At 30.6% G+C, this 24,035-nt stretch overlaps 3 protein-coding genes, 1 long non-coding RNA gene and 1 other non-coding gene across 6 annotated transcripts; 2 read left to right on the top strand and 3 right to left on the bottom strand.

Moving 5' to 3' along the window:
* Nucleotides 1-3,734: 3,734 nt before the first annotated feature.
* Nucleotides 3,735-5,944, bottom strand: LOC100806798 (homeobox-leucine zipper protein ATHB-22). Its single transcript, XM_003521382.5, has 3 exons — nucleotides 5,611-5,944; nucleotides 4,715-5,040; nucleotides 3,735-4,160 (listed from the first exon to the last, which is right to left on the bottom strand). The coding sequence occupies exons 1-3, from the start codon at nucleotides 5,744-5,746 to the stop codon at nucleotides 3,921-3,923; spliced, it is 702 nt and encodes a 233-aa protein (XP_003521430.2). The 5' UTR covers nucleotides 5,747-5,944; the 3' UTR covers nucleotides 3,735-3,920.
* A 1,312-nt stretch (nucleotides 5,945-7,256) lies between these two features.
* Nucleotides 7,257-9,044, top strand: LOC121174607 (uncharacterized). 2 transcript variants are annotated; one of them, XR_005890793.1, is made up of 4 exons: nucleotides 7,258-7,352; nucleotides 7,431-7,724; nucleotides 7,844-7,962; nucleotides 8,599-9,044. It is a non-coding gene; the product is annotated as an uncharacterized lncRNA (long non-coding RNA). The 2 variants fall into 2 exon arrangements; XR_005890792.1 differs by having other exon boundaries at nucleotides 7,257-7,352; nucleotides 7,431-7,962.
* Nucleotides 9,045-14,174: 5,130 nt separating this feature from the next.
* On the bottom strand, nucleotides 14,175-17,986 carry LOC100807328 (F-box protein PP2-A15). The gene is made up of 3 exons (XM_003521383.4): nucleotides 17,464-17,986; nucleotides 17,262-17,380; nucleotides 14,175-14,855 (listed from the first exon to the last, which is right to left on the bottom strand). Exons 1-3 carry the CDS (start codon nucleotides 17,767-17,769, stop codon nucleotides 14,393-14,395), a joined length of 888 nt encoding a protein of 295 aa, XP_003521431.1. The 5' UTR covers nucleotides 17,770-17,986; the 3' UTR covers nucleotides 14,175-14,392.
* Nucleotides 17,987-21,491: 3,505 nt separating this feature from the next.
* Nucleotides 21,492-23,541, top strand: LOC100808934 (Myb/SANT-like DNA-binding domain-containing protein). The gene has a single exon (NM_001255872.3). The coding sequence runs from the start codon at nucleotides 21,892-21,894 to the stop codon at nucleotides 23,257-23,259; it is 1,368 nt and encodes a 455-aa protein (NP_001242801.2). The 5' UTR covers nucleotides 21,492-21,891; the 3' UTR covers nucleotides 23,260-23,541.
* Nucleotides 23,542-23,808: 267 nt separating this feature from the next.
* TRNAR-UCU (transfer RNA arginine (anticodon UCU)) lies at nucleotides 23,809-23,881 on the bottom strand. The gene has a single exon. It is a non-coding gene; the product is annotated as a tRNA-Arg (tRNA).
* Between the last annotated feature and the right edge of the window lie 154 nt (nucleotides 23,882-24,035).

Here is a 24,035-nt window from a genome sequence, read left to right on the forward strand (position 1 = left end):
TTGGAGAGTTTGCTCCATGCTTTTGTCTGAGTCACTGCAAACATTCCCTTCCATACAAGTCTTTCTTTATCATATGCATCACTCTATAATTAAGTAATATAATACTTATTGAGGTTATATAATATAAATATCATGTATAGTATAATTTTTTTATTAGACTTTATATATCAAATCTTACCGAGTAATTACATTTCCCTTCTTTAAGAGATATAAATATTACACCGTTCACCACCCCTTTTATGTTAAAAATTACACTCTTGACAGATTCAAATATATACCACTCCACTCTTATTTTCTGTCAAGATTCTGTTAACTTTAACTTTTGTTTAAACAATACTAAAACATCCTTTATGATAAAATACATACTTCTCCCCTTAATGAATGCAAACATATTTTCTTTACTAATATATATATAGATAGATATAGATATAAATACATGATTATGAATTGTTAAATTTAATTATTATTTTCAAAAAATTATTTTAAAATAATTAAATTAAAAATAATATATATACGTAAAATAAAAGTAAACACACGTACTAATGTAATTTTTATTTGATGCTATTAATATATTACTTTTTTAAATATTTAAATAAATTGGTATTTTCTTATATAGTATTAATGATTAATTATAAAATATATAATATATACTTTTATTAATATCGCTAAATATTATATTCGTTAAATATATATTTATTGAATTTAACAAGTCTAATAAAGTCTAATGTTAATATATGTATGCTAAATTAATGTACAACTTTTTAAATGAATTTATTTATACTAAAATTATTATTAAATAAAAATTTAATTATTACAAAATTTAGTGTGATATATATAAATTGACACATACACAATAGTTTTTTTAATATATGTTTTAATTAAAAATATATTTTAAAATCTTATGATGAATATTCTTTAGTGATATTAATTAAATAAAATAGATTAAATTATATACATTAACATTAGAGGAGGGACGATATAATATTGCATCTCTCAATGGAGGAAAATGTAATTTATTCTACAATATAACTTAAGAATGAAGGATAGTGTAATACTTGTACCTTTCGAGGGAGAAAAATGTAGACTACTTTAACATTGTTAAATTAAATGCACTTATTGTATATTTTAACATAAGAGGTGATGGCAGTATAATTCTGGCATCTTTAGGAGAGGAGAGAATAATTTACTTAATCGTATTTTGTTCTTACCCTGGGCTTGTACCCAGATAGGCATAAATTCTGGGGCAATCAATTGGCCCAATTAGTAACAAACCTCTCAAGACACTAGCTTGAATTATTGGTCACGAATCACATTACAGAACCATGTAACAACCCCGGGAAATCAAGGACATGGCATGGATTGCTTATCATTCAGTTATGGACTAGGTAGGATGTAAAAAGAAATCAGCACAATTTTAAAACTTACAAGTTTATATTCTTATGGACTGCGTATTAGAACTTGCATACGCTTCCAGTGCAGATGCTCTGTTTGATTCATGATGAAGGCATTCCGAGTAATGATATTTCACCACTCGGCCACTACATTACTCTAAACAATTTATTAATATATATTATTTTTTTATTTTTATCTTTTTTTTCTATTACATCATGTTAGTGTAGAAAAAAAGGTGTTTAAAAACTAACATTGCGAAATAAAATGATCTATTTTACATTTAAATTATATTACAAATCGATGACATTAAAAAGTGTACCGGTTGATGAGCTCTTGAAGCAAAAAAAAAAAATTCTTTAATAGTGTGAAGACTTTACGTGTATTCCTACATCAAGACTGACCTCTATTGGTGAAAAACTTTGACAAGTGAAAAAATAAGAATAGATAAGTGATATTGAGAAGATTTCAACGTGCAGCCCAAGTCTCTCTTTATAGTATGATAAGAATACCAAATTTCTGATCAAATCAAAATCATTATTGATAGTATTCTTTTTTAAGCTATATTATTTCTTGTTACCTTTTATTGCTAACCATTTAGCAATTAAAATTGAAAATAATAATTGATCAAGTCAAACTTGTATCTAGTCGCTTTTTCAACCCAAATTTCAAATATAAAATCATACATGTTTGTTTCTTTTCTTTCACCAAATCTTTTATATTATTTATATTTTCAATGCTAGCAAAAATATAAAATATTCCACCTTTTTAAAATCAATTAATCATTTGATCATATTAAATTTTTTAATTTAATTAATCATCAAATATTAAAATAATTTCTTTAACAGAGATTAGAACATTCGTTTGTATGATCTCGTAGGTTCAATACTAAGCCGGTAATATATTAATCAAATTAATATACTAATCAAGGTAGGCGTCTAACAACACTCCTTAAGATCCCGATAGTATGAAGTAACATTTTACTTTCAAGAACCATTAGAAGAGTAGTGTAATAATTTCTTCCATCTTTACCGAGTATGATATTACTCTCAAACCCTTTTGAGTTAACTCATAATGACTTAAGAAACTCATTTCTTCTTTCATTTAATTTTTTTGACCAGGATATAATTTTATTCATAGAGCTGAAACTCATTACCAAGAGTTGATGGATTCCTTCTTGATTAATCATTAATTCTATAGGTATTTAATCATATCCAATATCCATTCAACAAGTGTTCTAAAACATTAGGTGTACGGAATCAAAATACAACAAATAACATGTTAATTATTATGACAATCTCAGGTCAAAGAAAACTATTATACCTCTTCTTGAGAATTTTCTATTGACAGTTTATGGTAAATTTTAACCATTAGAAAATTTCAATTGAGTCAGTTCAATGATTACATCAACATGTGACTCATCTATATATGCAAATTAATAAATGAGATCTATTAATATTTATCCAATAAATAGTATCACATATATGTTAATCTATCCGGATTATTGATATCCTATTTACAATAATCCTATGATCAAGAAAGGTTTAAATTAAAATTAAAACAAACTTGTTTCTCATATCATAATTTTTATTATAATAACAAGTCTTTAATTTTAATCAAGGACATTATCAAATGAACCATTTAATCAAATAGTGAAATATGACAATGAAAATAAAATAATACTTTATTATTAAAATTAAAATTGATTACATGATGACGGTGAACATACAAATATATTTCGAACAGTTAACTATCATATCATTCATAGCTATACTTTTTTTTATTTTCTTTATCTTTCTAAGTGTAAACTAGAATAGAGTGTCCAACAATATTTATTCTCTATTTAAACAAGCAGTATATGATTAAATTATTAAATTAGATTCATGTTCATAATCTTCTTGTAACAATCTTACATTAATGTCACCGATTAAAATATTAACAATTAATGACTTATATCCAAAACAATGTTATTTGCACCTAATTTTTACACCTATTTTACTAAAATAAGATTTTTTTTAACATTTATGCACATCCAACATTCTCACGCTAAAGTCTAAGGTAATATTCGATTTAATTTTACTCAGACGTACTTGAGTACAAAGTTTTAAAAATTAATGTGAATCTCTCATATTTTATTTTTTATTTTAATTTAAATATTTCATCTCTTTAATTTAATTTTACTTCCGCATCTCTTTTATAACTTACGTATTATGATGAAAAAGGTAAAATAGATAGAGTGGAATTGTCCTCTTCCTACCTAGAAGTAGCTAGTAGGTGATAACTGATAAGACTTAATGCAAGCCAATTAATGAAAACTATAAGTTAAATAAATTATGCATGCCCTCCCGATTAACTGTTTTATGAGTCATAACTACCACCCCGACAAGTCTGCATGGATCCTAATTTCAGTTCAGAAAAGGTTATATAGATCATCTTCTTGCTAGAACACTATAATATTAATTAAGCTGAGTACTCACAGAGTTCAAGTTCAAAGTTGTGGAAGATTAATCAGGGATAATATTAATTAATAACTAATAAGGCACAGCAGGCCAGTGACAGTGAGGAGGCAGTAAAACAGTGGTGTTATAATCCTCCACAGTGAAAGAACAGTAGCCTTGATCTGCAACGTGCTCAATGTTACTCTTTCCCCTTAGAGTTAGACCCTCTGACGTGCTTTCTACTGTTTCTTCCCCTGATATTTCTGTATAACAGCCAAATGTTTGCTTCCCAAAACCTTGCTCTTTACTTAGCATTGCCTTCAACTTCATAACCTGCATGCTCATAACAGAAGACACATATATATATAACTATACAATTCAATTAATCAACCAGTTCAGGCAATATATAACTTGGTGGATATTCATGCTAACACAGGCAAAAGCAAAAGACTAATAAATTTTATATCTTTTTATGCTTCTTTCTTTACTCATAAAATAAAATAAACACATTCTACATTATTTTCTTTATCTGCATTTCTTTTAACTAAAAAACAATCATGTTAAGATAATATAAAATATTAATGTGTTAATAACAAAGGTCAAATTTGAAAAAAATAATTTGGTATAAAAATGCTAATTTCACATTTCTTTCACATATGTGACATAATCAAAAGTTAACCAAATCATAAAGATGAAAAACATATTAATTATTAGTTTTTTAGGCATGACCAAAAACATACTATATTCAAACTTAAAATGAAGAGACCTTTGAATTCTGTAAGGCAAAACCCATATAATATATAGTTCAAGAGCTTAGAGTTAGAGGTACATGGAGAGATACAAGGATATGTATTTGTGTAAAACATGCGTGAAGTATAGGAAGGTACCTCTTCTTGAAGCTTTTGCTTTTCGTTGGAGACGACATCATATTGGTGTTTAAGCACATCGTACAAGTGCTCAAGCTGCTTGGTCTTCCACCTTGTTCGTCTATTTTGGAACCAAACAGCGATTTGGCGAGGCTGAAGGCCTAGCTCCCTGGAAAGCTTCATCTTCCTTTCAGGGTCCAACTTTATCTCCTCCTGAAAACTCCTCTCCAATAACTCTATCTGGTTATTTGTTAATCGCTTCTTCTTCTCTTTGTTTCTGCTGTCCATTAATGCTGGAACTGACCCTTCTCCTGTCTCCATCAATGCTGCTTGTTTCACTTCCACTCCTTAACAAATGCAACAGAGAGGGGTTGGGTTAGAAAAATCCGTCTCTAATTAATACATGAATGAACGCGTGTTGGCTAGGGTTACTTACTTATAACTTATTCTAGAATCAAAAAATAACATATAGTAACAACTTTGAAAATGTAAATATATTCCTCAAAAATAACAGAATCATAACAAGCATTTAGGCTGTCAGATTGTTTTTTTAGATGTTGTCCTATACCAACTTACCAAGTGTAGTTTTCAAATATATGCTTTGTCAAGGTTTCCTATATGTTAAGTTTGTCTTCTTCAGAATGGCAAAAATAGGGGTCAATTACTTGGGATTGAAGTCACTATTCATGAGCAAAACTCAGAAATAGTCCATAAATTTAAGTTGTTGTCAAATTATATGCTGGCTGCTTGGGAAGCCATTGATTGATTCACACTTGCTCCCACAGGTGCACATATACATAGAAGGTAATTACATTTGAAAATTGTAAACCATGAGAAGTAGAAAAGAAATGCAACTTGACACATTGGAGGATAAAGATAAACTCTTTGAAAGAGCAGTGTTTTCCTCGTTCTTTTACCTGGATATGGACTGTTGTAGTTATAGTTGTAGAAGAAGCTTAAGGTCTCTGGCCGAGGAACAAGTGGCTTTGTGCCGTGATGCCAATCCATATCTGTCTCCAGTTCCCTGTCTAGATCTCTTTCTTTCAATTCCATCTGCAAAATTGATCTGTCTTATATGGCCTGATCAAGGGCTTCACTGGGTTGGGATGGACCACATAGGCAGAGAGAAGATAGAAAAGGTGTATAACGAGTTTGGCTAAGCCAGTGAGTTGTGGCACTATGCTTCTGACTTGTTATTATGAGAGGCCAAAGGCTACCTCTCTACATGCCTTTCTCTTTTTGGGTGCCACTAATTAGAGATCTTAAATTATTCAATTGCTTGCTTCTATCTAATAAATTTATTTTAGAGAAAGTCAATTATCAAAATATATACTAACATAAAGAGCATTCATTTCGTTGATTACTTCTAAATCAAACTTATATTTAACAAAGGTAGTAGTATAGACTTGTACCTATCCTATTGATTGATATGCGACACCAAGGTTAGTGTGACATTTGTGAATTGAAAGTGTGAACTTCTTTCTATTCTTTTGGGAGCAACAAAGTTTTGTGTTAAGCTGGGTGGAGACTGTAGAAGGGACCGTGCTGTCAGTGTCAGGACAAGGTGTGTAAAAGGGAAGCCGTGTGTTAAGTTGGCCACAGAAGTAGCCTTTGTGCTAGGCATTTAGAACAATGTTACTTGCACCTTTTTTTCACAATAATTCTTACAATTTGATTGAAAAATAAGAAAAATTATCCTCTTACACAAATTTTATAACAGTTCTTATAATTTAAATACAATGTTACAAAATAAATGATGTGAGAGAAGGGAATAAAAAAATAAATTATAAAAATATATTATGCAAATTAATTATAAAGTGGGATTAATTACTTGACTAGATGTTTAATTTGATCAAACACATTGAAATTAAAAAAGAGAAAACAGTTTCAAGCTTATCACATTTTATATAAATTAAGTTAGTAAAACTTCAAATTATTGTTACTAAAAAATTAAGCATATACATTTTAATTTTATGCCATTTCTTTTATTGGCAAGGAATTACCATTCGGATGTTTTGAGAACAATTATGTTGTTTGTACATTGATCTTTTTAGATAGTTTTTGGGTGAATCTAGGATAGCGGATAGTCAATGACTAATTTTTATAATAATAAAATTTATTTAAGAAGTCGACGGTTGATTTCTCCTAAAAATATATTTTATAGACATGAACTTTTAATTAAATTTTGACTATATATTTAACCGACAAAACTACGTTATATTATATTGATTAATGACATCTAAGTTATTAACTAATTTTTTATAAAGAATTATTAATTTGTTACTAAATTTATATACCTAAATGAGTTTGTTTATTTACCTTAATTAGCAATTAGGTGATTTATTTGATATCAATGAATGATGACATTTGTACATGATCAGTTTCATAACATTATTACTTCTATATCATTTTTTAATAGACACATAAAATATTCTTTCCAACCAACACTACTTGTTCTTTTATCCTATTCAAAAAAACATCATGCATGACATCAATATGGCATGGATAATTGATGTAGCTAGCTTGATAAAGAGGATAATGTAGAAAGGGATTTTCCATTGGCAAAAAATAGTCAAATGAGTTCCAAAATCGCAACACCGAGGATGACAGAGAAGCTGCTATTACCTCTGCTGCACCATTAAAATACAAGTAAAGGACGGTAAGGAAAACAGAACTTGGGCTAATCTTCTGTTCATTCAACCTCATTTCCCTTTCACCTTAATTATTTATCGTGCAGTGTTTGCAGAAGAGGACAGCTGATACTATCTTACTTGCACTCCTTCTTGTGTCGGAGCATAAATTTGGGATCTAGGTTCCCTGGCTTTGACAAAAATTTATGCAATATAATTTCTTTTTATGAGTTATAGGACTGCGCGTGTTTGGACTTTTGGAGTACTTACTAGACAAAAAAAACTGAGAGAAGGGTTCCAAACGACAAGGGAAGTGCTTTCTTTGAGCTTGAAATATGGTGAAAGAGATCATGCGTTGCATTTGCATGAATGAGACATGAGAGTGATAGTGTGAGACAAAGGTCATTGTAGAATAGAATAGAATCCAACTTGCTTGCATGTCATCAATTAAGTTGGTTTCGTTTGTTAATTTATTATTGATTCATGCACCATGATAACAACGCTACATACTTTTCAATAGGGAAAAAGCCTCAGTTCTGAAGTACGGGCACGACCAATAAATAATGAAACACTGGCGTAATCTCCAAGCTTCAAATGCCAAGAGTAATCGCAGAGTGCTATTAATTTCTCCACCAACAGGTGCACCAAAATCTTCTTTACATTTTTATTTTCCATATTTTTTTTATTTCTTTTTAATTAAATAATCTATTTGGTTCTTTATCTTATTTTTTTTAGTTAATTTAATTTTTTATCTTTTAAAAAGTTTAATTTAATTATTTGTCTTTTTCTTAATTTAATTCTTTATTTTTTTTAAGTTAATTTTATCATTTATCTTATTATTTTGCTTTAGTTTCATCCTTCAATTTATTTAAGATTAACGTCGTTAATCATTTAAAAATAATTTTTTTTGTTTGTTTTTCTCTCATTCCTCTCCACTTCAATTTTAACAAAAAAAAAATCAATCTTAAATAAGTAACGACATCAATCTTAAATGAATCAAAAGATTAAATTAAGTAAGAAAATAAGGTAAATGATTAAAATAATTTTTTTAAAAAAATAAAATACGAAATTGAACAAAAAAATAAGATAAATGATAAAATTAAACTTTTTAAAAGATAAATAATCGAACCGAAGAAAAATAAGATAAATATAATGATCAAATATTTCATTTGAGTTTCTTTTTTCATTTCTATTTTTTTTTATCATTTTCACTTCTTTCACCTATACACCAAAAATTGGATGGACATTTAAACATTTTTATTTTGATCTTTCCAGTTTCTGTTGGCCATCTCTTGTTTTATTATCTACTACTACAAAGAGAAACGATTGTGTTTGCTTACTATGTGTACGGGAAATAATGTCATGCATAAAAGACTAAGGAATGCAAGTGGCGTAAGAATAGGATATTTTTTATATGGCATTTTCCGTACTCGGGTTGCTGCAATGCTGCTAATTTGATGGGTACCCACAGTACGAGAATTAATGCCTAGAGTGGGGTTAAAATGTCAACTTAGTTACAAGGGATTGAAGAGGCTATTATATATAGTTTGAAGGCCACTTCTCTGCCTAGAATATTAACCCATCTTCTTTGATTTATTAAGAAAAACTGTATTTGTATATAAAGTTTGTGTAAAGACTTATTACAATAAAGAGAGAAAAAACAAGAATGTGAAATAAGACAGTGTGATAAAAAAAATAGAGAAAAAATAATGTTGAAAAAATCACGAATTAATATAACTCCATTATTTATGTTGACACTATTGTAATATACATAAGTTTAGAGTGAAAGTTTACAAGAATAGAGATTTCTATCCAATCAAACTATGAAAGAAAAAAAAACAGAAATGTGCTTTACCTTTAATCAAGCTAGGTATCAAATGCTTATTATTTGTCCATTTAGGGAATGTTTGGAAATATACTTTTGAGACTTATACAAATGGTTTATGACTTTTTTTTAATAAATTTCACAGAAAAGTTTATAAATAAATTTAAATTTGGTAAAAAAAATGATCAATATTTTATTAAGTTATTTATTCATGAATGCACTATAGGATAAGTGTCTCTCACTTTAACTAGATTTTTAAGATTATTAGTACACATTTGATGGTAAAGAATTTTTCTATTACTATATATCTATTAAAGTTGGGTAGGGTAATCCAATATAAAAAAAAATCAATCTAAAAAACAAAACAAAAAATTGAAAGGAAAAAAAACATTTTTTTATTAGATTTAAGTTTCAGATTTTATTTTGAGAATGATAATATATATATATATATATATATATATATATATATATATATATATATATATATATATATATTGGTTTCTCAAATTTGGTTACAACATTTTATTGAACCATTTAATTGATATTAAAAGTTTTAAGAAGTTTTTTAAAAGCAAAATATATATTTATAACTATCAAGAAGGGCTATCTACTGCCCAAGGTGTATAGAGATGCCTATACAAATTTTTAAGAGAATATATTAGATGTATGTTAGGAAAGTAAAATTCACCTCTTCATTAGATAGAAGAGCATTCAAAATTAGGAAGGAGAGGGGAGAGTGGATACACAAAGAAACAAATAATTTTACACATTTTTTATCCAGATAGGGCTATATATGTTCCTTCTTGCATTTTCTTCTTTAACTTTTCGTACTACATACAACAGGTTTTAATTATATCAATTCATTCCAAAGAAAGGGATGGATACAAGTAGGAATAGTCTCAAACTTTTGCGAGCTAACAAAGAATCTAGACGTTCTTATCGAAAAATGAACAATTCAATTAACTTACCTACAAATAAAACTCATATAATTAAGAGTCATTACAGAAAATATAGCCTTCCTACATTTTGACAAAATGCAACCAAACTCAGAATTAATTAAATAGTTTGTGGAAAAATATTGTACAAATACAATTTGTCTACGTTCATTAAGCATTATACGTTCTATGTGAGGATAGTGGAAGGTTAGTATTGAATAAGGAGGTGATTGCATTGTGTTGTGACCTTGTGGGAAGTCAATGAGTACCATCGAAAGTATCAAAAGCAGTACTCCACCGAAGCTTTAATTTGCCTAAACCAAACTGCTTATTTCACTAAATACTAATTATACCCTTGAAGCAGCCGGGGACAAATTAACGTAAGTAGCATATCTATAGTTAGAACTTAACTCGAGCTCCACCTTTTGTTGAGCTTATTAACTATGAGAAAGCCCAATGATGATTTAGTTACTTTCTATTTCAACAGGTTAAAAAAATAATAAACAAATAAATTTTCTAATTATATAATGAATAAATAAATAAAAATATTATACACTGATTTTGTATTTTTAAGGCAATGATTATTTTTAACAAAATTTTTTAGTTCCTTAACCTATACATGATCATTCCTTAAACAAATAATATTTTTTTAGTACCAAAGGAAGATAGATTTAAATAATTAAAGCTCAAGGTAAAGAAACTGCAAAACCATAAAAACCTAGGTATACCTAGAAGATATGTAGGGACTAGAGAGCTTCTTCGAGATCTTGAGAGTGGTCCTGTGTACGTGTGTTTGCCTGAAGAAGATGGCCATGAACTACACACACATTTGTAGCTATACTCATGCAGAAGAAATTTGAAACATTGAATTAAAGTGTTAAACTGCTGCCTTACAACATAATTAGGCTTTGACCTTTAAGATTTGTATATATATATGTGGTCCTGAACGCGTTGGATAACATTGTAAATACATTATGCATGTGATGAGTGAACTTTATTCAGTAGCTAGCAAGTAAAATGTTTCACTGAGAGGAATTTCTAAAACTACGTCACTAACCCTAGCTACCACACATAAGTGATATAAATAACTCACTATACCTAACTGGCCTAAGAAATATATAGTTTTGAAAGACTGATCGAAACAGAAGCAATAGGCAACAACTATATGTGACTCTACGTAAACGGCGCCGAACATGGTCATAGACCACTACGTGGGTATTTAGTTGTTGTTACTTTGCCTCATCCAAATAACGTAAGTGCATAGAGATTCTAGCTAGAGAAGATCAACGTCCTCCTACGTGCTGTTATTTGCAACTTTAATATATATGTATGCGTAGATGATCCTGTCCAATGGTCTAACCACTAACGTCTAATAGTATTAGCATGGTTTTAAATTACACTTGCGGTTACATTACTTGAAGTAAAAAAAAAAAAAAAAACTTTATATTATGAATAATTATGAAAAAATGTGATTGCAATTGCACTTATAATAAGTTAAAATATCCTTGATATTGCCATCAGAATCACGATTGTGGAACACTATGAGTATTAGTAAATATATAACCCATTGAAAAAAAATGTAAAAAGGGCCTAAACCACGGAAAGAAAATTGAAGTTTAAAATAACGCGGACATGTGTTCTCCCTATTTTTGCCTTTTGCAATTGTAGGGGCTGGGGGGTCCCAGATATAGAGTATGGTATATATCTTCCTTCTCCTTCTTGTCTTCTCCCTCACCTTTCCCACAATATGTATCTGTTCGTTTCTCTGGCTTGACCCAAAACACGGGTTCAGTATGATCTTGAATATTTATTCTCCTGTTGCTTCCTCCCCTTCTCTACCATGCAATGAAATTATAGTATAAGAAAGTCTTTTTTACTTCAACACTTGTCCTCGGTTAGGTAGCTAGTTCAATTCTCATAGTCTAATTCACTTTTTTTTCTGAGAATTTATTTAATTAAAAAGTTAAATTTGAAACTATTTAATAAACATTTATAGGCTTAACAAATTAGTCTATTTAAGTTAATATTGTTTTTTTATTGCCTATTATAAATCTCTGTCCAAAAGTCTAGTTGTCTTTAATAAGAATTTTTTTTAACAACATTTTTTTTCAACTTACAAGCTCGAGTCCAAAGTTTTAATTTAAGAGATTCGAGACCGTGACATATATGTACCTACATAATGTTGGTAAATTATCATTTATTGTTGTTTCTATAATATTAAATTTAACGTTTTGACATATAATAGTGTGAGTTCGGGGTTTGGGGACCCGAATTCACAGTATTTTTCTAACAATTCAATTTAAAATTTGAGGTCTCCTTACTCGAATTCTAAACATTTTTTTTCATTTTTTGTAAATTTATTTAATTTTTTTAATATTACAAATAGAATAATAATATTTGGTAATATATTTAAATAACATTTGTATGAACAGTGTTGGGATAGCTATGTTAATAAAATGGGGAGGGGATATTCTGGGAAATAAAAAAACAAAAGGTATAATGGGGGTAAAAAAATTCCCAATTTAACTCTTATGGGTGTTTAGAGAAGAAATTTTTACCACGCAGAAATTATGATTCTTGGCAATCATGAGTCTCGAGATTTCTAAAATTGACTAAAACTTATTTCGTTAGTACATAATGATATATATATACACTAAATTTTATATTTGGTTTTAATAGAACTTTCTTGTATATACATTTTTTTCAAAATTATTCTGTTATACAAATAAAGTTATTTAATATGCCTCTGTAAAACTTTATTGTTTACTTTTTTTATTTATCATAAAAGAATCTTTGTTGTATGAAGATATTATTGTAACTCGACATAGGTGTTTCCTTACTCCTATGTATTTTTGAGTGGAATGGTAAATTAACGAAAACATATTTTTATTGTATATCTGAATGATATCTTGTCGAGATAGTTTCGAACGTTAGGAATATTTTAGTCAAAACATTTTTTTAAATAAAGTGGAGATTTTAATAGAAATATGTGAGTGTCAATAGTAATACCCCTCAACCTTTTTATTGGGTTTTTGCAATAGACTGGCCCAATTAGAACTGAAATTCCTGAATAAACCTAGCAGCATAATTATTTTTCGTTGATTATAGGAGAAAGTCTATATTATATTAATTCAAAGAATAATAACTATATAGATGAACGGCATACCAGGGACCACTTACCATTTAAGACGCAAAGGGCATACCAATTATTCTGCCAAAAACTTTAGTAAAAACTTTCTAACTCCCTAATAATTTTTACCCTAAAAAAAAACCCTACTAATTTTAACTTCGAGGTTTATTCATATAAGTATTCTGAATTTTGAATTATCATAAGGATGACAGCATTCTAAACTGTTATTTATATTTCAATTTTGTTTTCATTAATGTTACTAAAATAAAGTTCCAATATCTTTTAAAACAAAATTAGTCCGCCATCTTTTTTATTGTTAAATCAGGTTTCTTTGTCAATTTTTTTCAATATCCCCCTTAAAAACTCAATTAAATAAATCCAGTAAATTATTTTAAATCATTTTACTTTAACACACTAATCAAAATCATATTTTATCAAAAATTAAATAATTCCAAAAGTTTCAAGTTTCCCCTTTTAAATCCTCAGAATTTTTCACATTTTATCAAACTTCTAGCTCTAAATCACCAAGCACATAGATCATAGATCAAATTGATGTAAAATTATTTCGGCTTAATCAATAAAGAAACTGCATTAAATACTTAAAAGAAAACATTGTCACTTATTGTCGTACCTGGATTGAGCATAATTGACTAATGAGAATATTTGTATTCTAGACCAAAAACAAAATCCTGGCACCTGGGACTTACAAATTCTTAGAAATTCCAATCCTAAACCCTCAATTATTTGTGGGTTGAATGCAAAAGGAAAATAATTTAACACAGCAAAACCATTACATCAAAAGATCGATTCGTTGGGCATTTTCTTTTATTATTCGATCAAATTTTACAACAGCTCTGCTTGATATTGCGCTTAAAAAAAAGGTACACCTAAATTTTCCGTGCATACTGTTCAACATATGTGCCAATAGTCAATACCTGATGGAAGGCACAACAATATCAGGTGAGGAAAATCTACTATAGCATCACAATTAAGTTCAGAATGAGCAGACCATCGAAAGCAAGTGTGAGCGAAGTTTGTTTTCCTGTTTCTGTATCCATCTCATCTCACAAAGGTATAAAACATGGAAATGACAAACACATAGACGGTGATTACATAAAAACTAAAGAGCACACCAACTACCAAAAATTGGAAGAAGAAAAAATCCTAATCTGCGCATGGTTATTTCAGAATGCCACTTCTCTTGCGCTCTCTCAAATCCCTCGGTATAATAAATACAGAATCTACACAAAGCCCACCTTTAGAGTGTGTACAATCAATCTGTTTCATGGAGAATCTTACTTTAGTTGTAGGTTCTGATCCACTGACGATAAACTCACCCACCTTGTAATCTACCCAATGTCCACGCTTGTGATTGCCGTGTAAATCATCAGGTTCAGTTTCATCCAAGTAGCACTCAGATGATGCTTGCTGACCATCCATGGTTGACAACTCAAATCTCACTGGTTTTATATCCCAACCATGGGTATGTTCATAACTGCAGACACGTCGACCAAGCCTCTTGGAAAATCGTCCAAGGTGAAGCCTAAAGGAGAGAGTATAAATATCAGCAGGAAAAGGGAAGCTGAACTCCCCATCCACCTCAAACCACCATATTTGCTGCAAATATGCTACAGTGTTGAACCTGAAATGAACAAATAATAAAAGTGTAACGCACTACTCAGAAAAATGAGTTGACCGATCAAACAAAGCACCCTCAGCATCAAGCTTTAGAGCACTACGATTTGCAGAAAGAAGCACAAGTAGCATATAAGCAGAAAGTTGCCATAATTTAACTATTATGGAAAGACATTGAGAATTACAGGTGTCCAACTATTCATAAACTAATACTAGGTTCTGCAAACCAACCAAAATCACCTGTTTATGTTTCACTCATAGAAAGGGACAGATTGATTGAATCAGGTTGAGTATTTCATGGATCAGTAGGGCTCAAGACTACAAAATGATATCAACTCATTAAAACTGAACCAAATGGCATATAGTTGAAAGTCAAAACATCATTCCAAGGCACAAGCAATTGAGGGGGAGTCACACTCCTCTCCTCTAAGAAATTAATGTGTTATATTTAATCTATTTTAATTTAAAGAAGCCTTTAAAGAACATTTTTTTTCCCTCTCTATGATTCTCAATATAATTGACCGGTACTTTTGAATCCTTTACTATCAACTTTGGCATCTTAAATAATGGTAATTTTGGGTAAAGTTCCAAAATAATAATAGTAAGAGTAATTAAAACTTCATTTCATTTTCTAGCATGTAAAATTGATAAATTGAAAACCAACTGTTGGTGACACTAAGTAGAGAAGTTTAATAAGTTTAATGGGCATATATCAAAATGTTTTCAACAAAGAGACCCCTCCCCCAAATATGTTGGACCAAGATAATTTGCTTTTCTATGGGAGGAAAAGAATGTTTAGAATTTAGCTGAGGATGCCTTTGACTGGCTGCCTGCACAGGACAATATAGTAATAGGGATGCCAAGTAGTCCATACTCTATACCATAGCGAGCTTTACATAACATTTGGACCAAATAAAAGTACAAACCAAGTCAAGTAACTCACAGGGTCACTTGGTTTGGGTGGCCAACAACAAAAGCAACATGGACATTTTCAGATAGCATCTTTGTGATTACCGGGTAAGATTTTACACCAACAAACTCCAAGCCACAGAGATTGATATTTGATTGTTTTATTTTACATGAATTACATTATGCTTGGTATCTAAGCCTCATTGATGATCGTGGACATTCCTAGTCAATATACTAAGAATGTGAAGATTTTCACTTGATTGAAAGAAAAGCCATATCTTGGAATGCCCGAAAAATTTGATAGATTTATCCATCCACACTCGTTATTTATGGGCACTGAAAAGCACATATCCTTCAAATAAATCAAAGGGGGTAATTCCTGGAGCATGGTTAAGGCGGTCAAGTGGAAGCAATTGCAAAAAATATTACTTCTAAAGCCAATTAATATGACTTTGTAAGCAAAACAACATGATCTATGAATATGTATCCCACTGACGACTTGCATACAAACTGAAGTAATACAAAATCACCGACTTTCTCCACACATTGCAAAAGCATACATAGTTGATCTAAGGATTGCATAAAAAGGTAAACCTGTCAAACACCCTATACCAGTATACCACAAAATTACCCCATTCTTCAATATTGGGAAAGCAAAATAATTATATTGTTACTTTTCATGATACCAAAGCACATTTTTACTTACCACGTGAGTACAGCACTGTCAACAAGGCCACCTGTGTCATACCCTTGATAGTGGCATGTAAAAACATTAAAACAACAAAACAAACACACCACTTTTATATCATATCAATGAATTTGTGCGACTGGAAGCAAAACAAATGAATCTCAATTCTCAAAGCATTCTGTGGACATGTGCAGCACTCCACACCTTTGATTCCCACAACCTATCTACTTGCCAAAATTCCCCACCCTACCATTATATTATGGTTGTTAAGTAGCAGTTAGTTATTATAGGCCAGTCAGTCAGGAGTTGCCTATAAATAAGAGGGGTCGAGAAGGAAAGGAGTTGTCATTGTATTGGGGGAGAAGTCTTCAGGAGAGAACGAGGTCTCTCTAATACCTAGAGTGTAACACTATTTTCCATCAATAAAGATCATTTCCGTCTACAATCTTGTTCAGTTTCTATCACCCTTCAATTCTTTTGTTTTTGTCAGAATCTAGTCCAGAAATCATGCACAAACATAAAACATGTCCCCTTCTTCTAGTATACGACAACTAAGGCCTCACACAAGTATACCAGCAACATCCAATAATCCATATAAGACTACCATCTTACAATATGCTCAGCAGAAGCATGTAGCATGGGTTTTCAAAACCTCGACCTCAAATATCAGTAGAATCACGATTCCTCTAAAGTTAGCAGGCCCTAAGTTCCCAAATCACATTCATCTCATGTAAACTAAAAGCAATGCCACAAATTACCTAACCCAACATCACCACAACATAATTCAAAGTAAACTACAGGTTCTGAAAACCTAACCTAGATTCTTCAGTAGGAACCCAAGTCCAGTATCTGCGGTCATCAATTCCAGTAATAGACATCGCCTTCGCCGAAATTGACATGCAAACTCTTCCGGTAACCCTATCCAGCCACACTTCCTGCAAACCCCTCATCCATCAACGAATCTCACACAACAGCACACTATCAATAACGAAACTCAAGAAGAAAAAAAACACCGTACCTTGTTGCCGTCATCAAAGGGCACTGCGCGAGAGAGCAGCGCGAAGATGTCCTTCTTGGAGAGATTCCGGTGCCTCTCGGGAGGCATTAAATCGAGCAGATCTTGGTAGTTGCGAGGCAGCTTCGTCTGCCACACGGAATCCGCGGAGGCGGCGCCGCGAAAGGCGCGGTTGAGGCGCGCGAGGTTGCAAATCTCCGGAGGAGTGAGGTGGAGAAAGACGCGAGCGACGCAATTCTCCGGGATGTCGCCGAGGCCCGGAGCGGCGGCCGAACCGTTGCTTCCCAGGTTCGACAGCGAGGCCCCCATCCCCTACGGATTCACCCCTTCTTCCCTTTCATTCAGACAACAAAATTGAATAATGATAAGATAGGGTGTGCGAGGATGCACCAGGATCAATGCGCTTCACTGCTTCTGGCTATTGATTTTGCCATGTCTACCTACGCTGTAATGTAACCCAACCAGGCTACAAGAATTGCCTTAATTATCGATAATATGTTGAATATCAAGCCTGGTAGTATTCAATTTCAGGAGACAGGCACTATGTATAGTGGTTTTAAAATTTGCCAAGTCATCAAACCACCCTATTATTATTTTTTCTCCTTTTTTTTTCATTATGATCCCATTGTTACCAAGTTATCTATTAAAAATAGTGATTAATATTTATTAGAAAATATGGATATATATATATATATAAGATAATTATTTTCTTTTTAGCATTATTTATTTCATGTTTAATGGGTTAACAAGATTCAAACTTTAAACTATTTAATTAAGATACACATGCTAGCCGTGTTAATAAGTGTTATTATTTATCAAGATGAAATAAAAATTTTAAATAAAAAGTTAGTTATATGATTATGATCACTCATAATCATGCATCTTATATATGTAATGTGTTCATAATTTATATTAGCTAAACATCCTGGTGGGAGTTCAAAAATTCCTAGTAAGAGAATAACAAATTGGTGATTATAATTATGTTTGAAAAATTAGCTAGAAGTTAAAAAGTTAGGTAGAAGTTAAAAAAACTAATTGATAGTTAAAAGTTAAAAACTAATTTATTATATTAGAATTGTTAAGTAAAATTAGATGTTAAAGTACTTAAAAAATGTAAAATTAAAAAAAATATCAAAGATTAGAAGGTATTAAAAAAACTTGTTTATTGAACAATTGAGTTTTTCAACTAATAAAAATAAAAAATTAACTAAAATGTCTTATTAAACATAGCTTATGTTAGTCATGATTATGGTTAAGGTTGGATCATAACATTTTGATATATAATCCAAAACAGATTTTAAATGATATTTTAAATGTGATAATAAATATATTTAGGAAATTATTCAAGCTTCTAAAAATACTGAAATAAATATTAAGATATTGAAAGTTAGTTGCAAGAGATGCTAAAAGAGTAAAAGTTGTAGCAAAATAAAATGATTAAATATATTGAGAGTCACTCTCGTAACTATTGAATATTGTTAAGATTAATTTATTTGAAAAAAATTAAAATCTGTTTTATATCATCACTAATAGGAGAATAGTACTGTACATTTTAAAATAAGAGGATTGGAAAATATAATTTTAGTATTTCTTAAAGGAGACAATTTTAATTTACCCTAAATTTTATTATGACCGTTAGTAAAAATAGAAAAATATATTATGATTTAACATTTAAATCCTCATTTTTTTTTATCTTATTACACTTTTTTTTCGCATGCATCTTTGATCTCAAACAATCTTATTTGAGATATTTTTGGACACTAAAATGCTGATATTTTTTTAGCAGAAATTCATACAAATTCACAATTTTTATGAATGATGGATTCGTTTGAATAAATAATTTAATTAAGTACTTATTTAATACTTTTTATTATAATCTTGACAATAAGTTACTGAAAAATTTTAAAAAATTAAGAAATTGTAAAAAATATAAGTGACCCTCAAAAATCAAATAAATTATTCTAAACCCCTTTTAAATCTCTCTCAATTTCTCATCTTCTTCTATATTATATTACTTATTATTTTTTTATTATTGCATTTCTCTTAACAAAAGTGCTAACACATTCTTATTAATACATTTTTGTTATTAGTTAAAATTTATTAAAAATAAAAAAATTAAGATTCATTAAATATAAAATGATATTTGTTAAAGACCTATAGTTTATAATTTTTAATCAATTTTGAGCAACGATAAAGAATATTACCAGTCCTTCACTGTATATGACCGCATACACTATACAATTCACATATTTGAATTTTTTTATTCTTATATGTAAATAAAAAATAACCAATTGGATAAACTAAGTACCGAAGTTACAAAACCAGCGGCTCCTTGTCGTGGTGGGTAACGGCCGCGTTATTCGACCACGAAGCTAAGAATCTTTAGCTAAGCTTTTTGGCTCACCAGCAAAGTTCTAAATTAGTTTTTAAAGTCGCACTAGTCAGAATTTTTAATCGTTAAAAATTTTCTTGTAAATTAAAAAATATTTAAAATTTTAAAAATTTCTGTTAATTTTATAAAGTATTTTTTTTATCTTTTTTTAAAATAAAAAATAAATATATATTTACCATAATTTTTAATTAGTAATTTTTTGAACTAATAATACATAAATATTAAACTCTTTAAATTAATCCGTAAAATTGTATAACTAATAGTATCTCCAATAATTCATTTTAATTTCTTTACTTTATGTTAATTGGTTATTATAATATCATATGATAATTAAGTAACTCAAAGTCTTATATATATTTTGCTCCAATAATATAATTTTAAGCAATTATTAAATTATCTTTCTTCAAAAATTCTTAAATGTCAATTTTTTTATTTATAGGTAATCATTACTTATTTGAGCAATAAAACATAATTTTAAGTAATTCAATATGACATATAAATCATCTTTAATAATAATAATAATTAAACAACAATATCTAAAAATTAATAAGCCACCCATTACAGTGACCATCTAAAACTCCAAGATAAGTCCTAAACAAAAGAGTCCAAGATTGGAAGTTTTAAAGTTATCTGTTAACTTTTAATTTTATAAAATGTTTTATTATAAAAGTTAATTAACTTATTATATATAATAATAATTTTTAATTTGATGATATTGTAAAAAGTTTATATATTTTTTAAAATTTAAAACACATCTCTATCGAAAATGAAAAAAAAATTGTGAATAACCACGTATGATTATTTACAATAAGAAATAAATGAAAAAAATTATAATAAAACAAAGAAAAGAGAAAAAAATATAAATATAATTTATGATTAATATGAAAGATAAGCCACTAAAATTAATTTAGGTGTGTTTGGTTCTGTCGAGTAAAATAATATAGAAAGGATGAATAATTTTTTGGATGTTTGATGGAGAAAAAAATAAGGTGAAAATAATTTTTGAAAGGTGGAATCGGCATGCAGTTTTTCTTACTTTTTTTTTTTTCATTACCTTACATTTTTCCTCATTTCTTTTCTATTTATTTTCAATCAAAAAATTTTACGCATCATTTTGTTTCTCATTTATTTTTATTCTTTTTTTTTATTTCCATCAATTTTATTTCTCACCTCTATATCAAACACATCCAAATAAAACACACTATAGTTTTTAAAAATCCTATTTTGCATTTACATGGAAAAGAATGATTTATTCTAGAAGAACTTGTATTCATGATTTTCACCATGTGTAAAAATTTTCTTTGTAATCACAATGTGTAAATTTTCCTTTAACTCGGGATTAAAATCACCAGTAATTTTTTACGTAAGAAAAAACATCATCAGTGATAGATAAAAAGGTTTAAATAGGATGCACAAGAGAGAATAACCATGTATGCAGAATCCATTGTCCTGGTTGAAACGACAGTTTAAGAGGACGTGGACCAGCCCATTAGGCACAAAACCTGTGGGTCATTTTTTCCAAACAAAACCATGGGCAGTTTTCTTTTGTCAGCACTAACATAACCAAACCAGCTGCTTCACCCTTTGTATTACTATATGCTATATATCTATATATCCTTGTCTTTCTTCTAACTTCGCACCAATCTAAGATCCTTCTGCATCATCACCCTTCGTATAATACCGTCTCTCCCTTTTTGCATTTTTCTCTCCATCATTGACTTCTGCCAAGTCTTTCAAAAAGCTAGCTGATCGAGGAATAATATAGCATGCACGAGGTCTTCGTGGAAGAACATACCATTGACACTTGCCACATGCCAAGCGAGTTGGTGAGGTGAATGTTACTTATGATGTTAATTACACTACGTCCATCTCACTCTTAATTTCTTAATCCGAGTCCTTTAGTCAATTGCTTTTTAGCCCCTTTTGAAATTCCAATCTCATTCTAACTTTGCACAAACAATTTTCTTAGCGGTGGAAAATTGGAAATTTTGTTAGATATATAGAAATATTGGTGAAGTAGTGGACTTTATTAGGAGTTGATGGAACCCAATGCACTAGGTGGTGGAATATTTCCTAACATAAGTAGTGGTTTGCTAGGAGTAGAAAACCCTTTACAACAACAACCAAACCTTCAAAACCAGCAAAACCCCCACCCTTTGCACCATCTCCAAATGGTTTCCTACACCACTAACCACGACACTGACACACACCATCAACAACCACCACCTCAGCAATCAATCAAACATGGCTACAACTTTTCGGCCACTAAATCCAACAAGTCACAAATCACACTCAGTGATGAAGATGAACCAGTGTTCACAGCAGAAGACAATAGCTCCGGAGACCCCAAGAGAAAAGTGTCACCATGGCATAGAATGAAGTGGACGGACACCATGGTAAAGTTCTTAATAATGGCGGTTTATTACATTGGAGACGAGGCTGGTTCAGAAGGCACTGACCCCACCAAGAAGAAAGCCTCTGGGTTGCTTCAAAAGAAAGGGAAATGGAAATCAGTGTCAGGGGGCATGATGGAGAAGGGTTACTATGTGTCTCCTCAGCAATGTGAAGACAAGTTCAATGACTTGAACAAGAGATACAAGAGGGTCAACGACATCCTAGGCAAGGGCACAGCATGTCGGGTGGTGGAGAACCAAACCTTGTTGGACACTATGGATCTGTCACCAAAGATGAAGGAAGAAGTTCGAAAGCTCCTCAACTCAAAGCACTTGTTCTTCAGAGAAATGTGTGCTTACCATAACAGTTGTGGCCACAACAACAACAACAACTGTGGCAGTACTTCCAACGTGCAACAATCAACTGATCAGCCACTACATCAACATAACCATCAACAGCAGCAGTGTTTGCACTCATCAGAAAATGGGGTGGGGAGTCTAAGAATGTTGAAAGAGGATGAGGATGAGGATATTGAGGACGATGATTCGGATGAGTTTTCTGATGAGGATGAAGATGAATCAGGAGAAGGAGGATCAAGGGGTATGGAGGAGGATGAAAATGATCATGTGATGAGGAAGAGAGCAAGGAATAAGGGAGGTTTCGGTGTTTCATCGATATCATCACAGATGATGCAGCAGTTGAATGGTGAAGTGAGTGGTGTGTTGCAAGATGGAGGGAAGAGTGCTTGGGAGAAAAAGCAGTGGATGAAGAAGAAGGTGGTGCAGTTGGAGGAGCAGCAGGTGAGTTATCAAATGCAAGCGTTTGAGATGGAAAAGCAGCGGTTGAAGTGGGCGAGGTTTAGCAGCAAGAAGGAGAGGGAAATGGAGAAAGATAAGCTTCAAAATGAAAGGAAGAGGTTGGAAATAGAAAGAATGGTCTTGCTACTTCGCCATAAGGAGCTTGAATTGGTTAATGTTCAGCAGCAGCATCAACAGCAACATTCTTCTACCTAGCTAGGCTAGAAGAAATTACTGTGTAAATTTTATGTATGGTTAATTGAAATTTTAAGAGCATATGTAGACTAGGCGAAATAGATGAAAATGATTGTTCATTTTCTGGGTTCATTCTATGTAATTTCAAATATATAGTATGCTTGTTTGTAGACAGTTTTTTTTTTCTTGTGTTAACTGTTAACTAATTAATATCTTTACATCCTTCGAGTTCTATTTTTATAACCACTTCATAGGGAAATTTACTCAGAAATGATTTTTCTGGGAATAAAACTTTTTTTTATACACGAGGTGCTCAATGGGGACAAAAAACAACAAAGTAAACTGAAGAAAAATGACAGAATAAGTTGAAATGTTACATTGTGTTTGCTACAATTAAGGCAATATAGCTTTATCATTTGAAGAAAAGAACAAAGCGACGAGTTATAAGTTATTAGTATTATGGTGCCGACAATAATCTTAAATTGGAAAGAAAGCTAGCGTAACTTGCTCACTTTGAAGTTTGAATGGACAAAAGTCACAAAACAAAAATGATGGTACGGAACTTTGGAGCACGCCCGGTGGGACTCGAACCCACAATCGCCTGATTAGAAGTCAGGCGCCTTATCCATTAGGCCACAGGCGCTTCTTGAAAGTGTGGCTCAATTATGAATTATAATATAGCCTAAATTATGCCCTATCACAGTAGAAAATAACATGCTTAATTATCAATTGGTTTTCAAATTATTTTAAATTTTCAATTTGATACTCAAATTTTTAAAATATTTAATTTTATTCTC

This window comes from Glycine max, chromosome 3, assembly GCF_000004515.6.
Source record: "Glycine max cultivar Williams 82 chromosome 3, Glycine_max_v4.0, whole genome shotgun sequence".
Taxonomy (NCBI): domain Eukaryota; kingdom Viridiplantae; phylum Streptophyta; class Magnoliopsida; order Fabales; family Fabaceae; genus Glycine; species Glycine max.